Source organism: Alligator sinensis, unplaced genomic scaffold (genome assembly GCF_000455745.1).
Source record: "Alligator sinensis unplaced genomic scaffold, ASM45574v1 scaffold280_1, whole genome shotgun sequence".
NCBI classification, from domain to species: Eukaryota; Metazoa; Chordata; order Crocodylia; family Alligatoridae; genus Alligator; species Alligator sinensis.
This window is the reverse complement of record NW_005841835.1, coordinates 864,104-869,854: the sequence shown is the minus strand read 5'-3', so window position 1 is coordinate 869,854 and position 5,751 is coordinate 864,104. Positions and strand designations below refer to the sequence as shown.

General features: G+C 42.9%; 1 protein-coding gene across 10 annotated transcripts in view; it reads left to right on the top strand.

Annotated features, from left to right (window-relative positions):
- The window catches only part of TTLL5 (tubulin tyrosine ligase like 5), a 178,375-nt gene that overhangs the window by 81,391 nt on the left and 91,233 nt on the right, over positions 1–5,751 (top strand). For 9 of the 10 annotated variants that reach the window (XR_003093381.1, XM_025200719.1, XM_025200705.1 and 6 more), the window contains 3 exons: positions 3,426–3,559; positions 4,001–4,114; positions 4,858–5,235. Coding sequence is in view for 9 of the 10 variants with exons in the window: in XM_025200719.1 (XP_025056504.1) it covers positions 3,426–3,559; positions 4,001–4,114; positions 4,858–5,235 (626 nt within the window). In the remaining variant the exon portion in view is untranslated. The remainder of the gene's footprint in view (positions 1–3,425; positions 3,560–4,000; positions 4,115–4,857; positions 5,236–5,751) is intronic. The other variant, XM_025200676.1, reaches the window with a different exon arrangement.

Sequence of the window (5,751 nt, the reverse complement as noted above, 5' to 3'; positions counted from 1 at the left end):
AAGAGCGTTCTGGGTTTAAAAGCAACAACAGAAGATCAAATGGCTAGAAATCAGCTACAGATAAATTTACACTGGAAGTTTAGATTTCTGTCAGAGGAGTAAACTTTTGGGGTGGTCATTTCAGCAAAGTGTTGGGGACATGTAACTCATCATTTCAAGATTGAGCTAGATAATTTTATGGAAGGAATGGTATTAAAGGCCAGGGATTTCTGGCTTAAAAATCAGTGAGTTGGATGTGAAAATCCATGTGTTTGTGGTCTCCAGGTTGTAGAAATAAGGTAGCTTTTATATAGTGTGGAAGGTGTCTGGTAATCCTGTGTGTCAGGGCTTTTGCTGGTTGCCAGCTGGGACCAGCCAAGGAATGTTTTTTCTCCCTCATGAATGCTACTGGCTTCTGGGAGGTCTCTCTTTCTCCTTCCCCCCCCACTCCCCGGCCTTCCTTTGAGGCACTGGGACATTGGCCACAGTTAAGACTGGGGTTTTTGACTGGGATATGCTGATGCTTCTGCCACTACTTAGAAAACCCAAAGTTCCTGGCTAGAGAGTTTTGCTCTTCTGGTTAGGGTCATACTAATTGCCAAATATAGGTTCAGGAAGGAATTTTTCCTTTAGATCTGGTTCATAGATTGGAAGGGACCTTGGAAAATCATCGGCTCCAGCCCCTTGCACTAAGCAGGAAAGATAACTGGGAGGCAGGTGACCCCAGCAGGGTGACTGTCTCGTCTCCTCTTGAAGATTTCCAGGGTAGGTGATTGCACCACCTCTGGAGGTAGTTTATTCCACAGTCTGGACACCCTGACTGTGAAGAAGTTTTTCCTAATGTTAAGCCTGAATTGGTCTTCCAGTAGTTTGTGGCTGGTATGGGTTGGTCAGTATGGGCCATATTTTTTGCCTTCCTCTGTAGTGCTAGGGCATGGTTCTTTTTCTAGGATCTTCTGGTCACATATTAACCAACTACATCCTTGTGTTTGCAGTGGCAGGACATCAGCAATGCTTTCATCTTTCCTGCTTTTACCTATGGCATGTTTATAGGGTGGTGGTATTTCAGGTATTGTGCTATGTACTGTAGTTGAATGTAAGGGCTTGAAGTGGTCATTATGACGATTCCTCGGGTTACTTGATTGCCTATGCACACAGGGGACTTGACTTGATTCAGCAGAACTCTTTTAGTCCAATGTCCCAATTTAACTGATGATGGCAAGGACCTCTCTGTTTCTTGGGGACCAGGGTTCTACAGAGGAACAGGCTTCTCAGCTGGATTATTACCACACTTTTGCCTTCTCTAAGAAGGATAACATGCTCTCTCCTTCATCACATCTGGTTGTGGAACCTGCTGCCACCTCCTCTGTCTGGATAGTACCCACAGTGACTTGTTGGAAATTAATGGGGAATGATGGTAATCGGCCAGAGCTTTGCTACTGATCAGGGAGCATTGTAGTTTTCTGGTGTTACCTTATGATTGCAGTTAGTTTTAGGAGTTGCTGATCCATTATGGACTCATTAAACACAATATCAGAGTTGTCCCAGAAAATGCTAATAGCCTTTCAAAATATTACTGAGGAACATGACTCGGGATATTTGACTGTTCTTAGCATTTGCTCCTGCAGTTACCCAGAAGACCAATCACTTTTTACTTGGTTCCCCAACTGGTGGTGGTCTTCAAAGAAGACGGTTGTCTCTCTGATTCTTCATGTAGTCAATAAAATGATGAACAGCTCTATGGTAGGTCAGTCTACTCCATTAGACAGTGATGCTAGGAAGCCTGATGGCTTGGACAGAATTGTGTACTCTTTAGATGAACTAGCATTCTTTGCAACTGGTTTCTTGGCTGTTGTACCTTAATATTTAATTCTGTCTTGAGGTTGCTGCTTTTGCTAGACCATCTGCCAAAAAATTAAAAGCACAGGAAAATACATTATTGCTGAGGGGTGAGTAGTTTCTAAGTATTCCCTCTGGGTTTTTTTATGATGCTTCAGGTATTTCTAAAAACTTTAGTATCTGCCATTCTACTCTGCATTGGCATTTATGGCTTAAGCCAACTGGCCAGTCTTCAGTGGATCAAGCAAAAGGGGAAAATCTTCCTTTGAAGGCTGGTTCTGCTAGTCACTGAGACATTGAACAAGATGAATACTAGTTGTTACCACTTGTTAGACAAAAACCTAACCTTGGTGCCAAGAGAGGGTGGTTTGTGTATGTATTGTATTTTGTGTTATACATGCTAAGAGAGTACCTAGCTGTAGGCTCTAAACACCCTTGACAGCTTTAAAAATGTAACTGAATTAATACCCAAATTTAATTCTACAAGTCAGTTCACTCGAAGCCACTGATAATAAGAAAAGCAACCTGGAGGTTTAACTCACCCTCACAACCAATAACTTCTTCACCACAGCAGTTTTCCACCCTCATACTGTTTTCAAAGGCCTGAGAAAGGTAGATGAGCTTTTCAGTGTGTTTTGAAAGTCTAAACACTTGTGAGGTCTGAATAGGCACTGCTTTTTCCAGAGCTCTGTTGTGCCAGACGTGCATCTCACAGGCACGGATATGTGCAGAGGACACCTTGCAGAATTGTAATTTCTGCCAAGAATCTTTACTTTGCCTTCTTGGATTGTGTTTTGTTGCGACTGTTGCCAGCGGTACCCTCCTGCTTGCTGATGTTGTGTTGTACTACATGGTCACAAGCCATAGCTGAGAAAAGTAAGGGAAAGGAAAATGTCATTCAAGAAACTAGAAGTACAGCTCAAAAAGTATTCTTAACAGAAGGGCTAAGTGACTGGAACTGACTAAGAGGTAACAAGGAGTAAGACTTTAGGGGAAGGTTTTACAGTAGAATATATCTGTTGCCCAAAAGGTAAGAAAAAGGATTAGTCACAATTTCTGTTGGACCTGTGAAAATGTTGACCACTTCTCTTTTTTGACTCTGTGGCATTTCTTAATTAACAGGCCCACCTCTTAGTGGGCCTGTTTGGTGGTTTTATTAATGCCCTCCTTTGGGGGAGGGCATTAATAATGAATATGAAACAGGCTGAGCAGAATTCTTGATGGCCTCTTGCTCTGGAGAGTCCTGGTGGAAGCTTGGTAATGGTAGTTGCTCAGACCTGAATTAATCCAGTTGAGTGGAGGTCACAAAAATTATATAATGTCGACACTTTTATTTTGTCTAGCCTGAGGTCCCTGCCACACTGAGATGCTGGTAATGGCATTTCAGTAATGCCATTACCAGCCAAGAGATGTGCTATTCCATAACACAGACTAGGGCACGTTACAGTTCCAGGTATTCTTTCTATTTAGGCCAGTAATTTCTCAGGCCTCTTTGGTCTCTGCAGCCTCATGTTCTTGTTTCTATTGAGAGGTTCTATTGTTTCTGCACATGAGGGCAGAATCCTCTAAAATTCTCACTGAGACTCTTCCTTCTCTTCCTGTCGTAGTGAGAGTGACTTAGAGGAGGTGCTGACATTTTACACACACAAGAATAAGTCGGCCAGTGTATTCTTGGGTACCAACCCCAGAACCTCAAAGCCCTGCAACAGCAGCAATCCATCAGAAAGCACAGCTCAGAAAGGTGAGTGCCTTGGCAGTTCTGACAGTTTACAGGAAGACGAGGGCTGGCTATCAAGGCCGTGTGTGTGTGTGTGTGTGTGTGTGTGTGTGGAGAGAGAGGGTGAGAATGTAGAACCCCAGAAATGAGTCTCAGCATGCATATAGGGAGCATGGGGGTGATAAGTTTTATCTCTCTTGACACAGGATCCCTGCATAGTCTAGAGAGGGGTGGATCTTATATATGGGACTGATTAGGCATTCCAGTGCGGGGGTAGAATTTACTCCATGTGATATTATGCCCTGGATAACAAAAAGCAAAGCTGCTTAAACAGCGGTGAGAACCACAGTAACAAATGGGAAATTAATTCAGCCTGGCAGCAAGATATTAAACCTTGTTACTCCAGTTTCCATAGTGTTAGCAACTTGAACTCCTCTGTTCCTCAATGCTTAAACATAATTTCAGATCTTCCTGAGGTGGTGGAGGAAGTGAAAAGTAATCAGCTCGAATGTCCCGTGGCAGAACTAAATGCAGAAGGAGAGCTAAAAGGTGACAAGCCCAGAGAAATTGGATCATCTCGTAAGTGAACCAGCCAGCCAGGAGTGGGGTTAGTTCTGCAATAAACAGTTGAGATGTAGATGTAGATTGTTTAGATTTAAACTGTTTGAACAAATAATTTGATCAGATCCTAGAGGCAGAAACAACCTGAAGAAGTCCCAGCTTCAGTTCCATAAGAAGAATTTGTCAAGATGGCCTCTCACTTAATAAATGGACAGAAAAGATGTTGTAGGATGAATAGTTCTTTCATTAGCACTTGAAATTAACTTCTGTCTATGGTGAAAGGCCTCTGCTAGATAAATTCAGTGTTGCTGGATTTCTGGTTGTAGCCGTGTTGGTCTAAGGACATAGGCAGGCAAAGTTTTTTGCGTGGATGTGGTGTCTTTTATTAGACCAACAGAGTAGTTGGAAAAAAGTTCTTAGCAAGCTTTTGGGCACAGTCATCCTTCTTCAGGCAACAGACTTCCTGTGCTTGAAGAAGGGTGATTGGAGAGCTTGCTAAGAACTTTTTTCCAACTCCTCAGTTGGTCTTATAAAAGATATCACATCTACTCAGAGAACCTTATCTGCTAGATAAAATGAGTTCAGGAAGAGGATAAGCCTAATTCAGTTTTTTTGCCAGTCCTTCCTGGTAGCTAAGGTTTTCTTAGCTTTCATCAAGCCAGCAAACATAGGCCATTGACTAAGTGGCCATTATCTCTGGGACTCTGGAAAAAAGTTTACCTTATGAAATGTCCTGATTTGCCTTTCTTTATCCTTCACAGAAGATGAGCTGAAATTACCTCAGTGCAGCCCTCACAGTGCTTCCTCCTCTGGTCCTGGTGCTATGCTCCAGACAAGCATCAGCTCACAGTTTTCATCTCATACCACAGCCTCTAAAAACACACAGGTGTCTAGTCACCACTCATCCCTGCCTCCTCCAGCTGGTCCTGGACTGACTCAGTCCCCACCTTTCCAGAACCACAGCACAGTTTCTGACAACCAGTCTTTCTCTACAAACATGGTATCCCACCCAACATCTAGCCATGCAGAGTTGCACCGTTCTCAGTCTGGTGGCCACATCACTGGTCCATTCTCATCCTTTCACAGTGTTGCTCAGATCTACAGCCAGAGATTATCCAGACCATCCTCTGCAAAAGCAGGTGAGTGGGCCGGACATTTTAGATAAGTGAATGTGTCATTTGAGTAAATCTTTCATTAGCTCAGATTCTTCTTGAAATTGGCACGTTCTTCATACCATCTAAATCAGGCTCCCATCTCTGCAGTAGCACTGACCAATCTCTTATCTGTTAACCTAGAAGAGATGAGGAGGGGCTGCATAACAGTTGTCCAGGCTACTACTTTAGCACAGAGTGTATATAGTCTGTGCCTACCCCATATAGGCAGAAATCCTCAATTTCCAAGGTTGCAAATCCTGGTCTTTTAATGAGCATTAAATTATTCTTTGGAAGAGGAAATCTCCCTTATTGTGTTGATCATTCCTGTTTATTGTGCAGGGGAAAGGGGAGCTGAACTGATTTGTGTCTGGTTGGTCTAACTTGCAGAGGCAGGAAATAACGTGTATTCATTATAATACTGTAGTCATACATATTCTCATTTTGTTTTTAGAAATTTTGGGGTGGTTTCAATAGTACAGAGGCCCTCTTTGAGATGGTGCA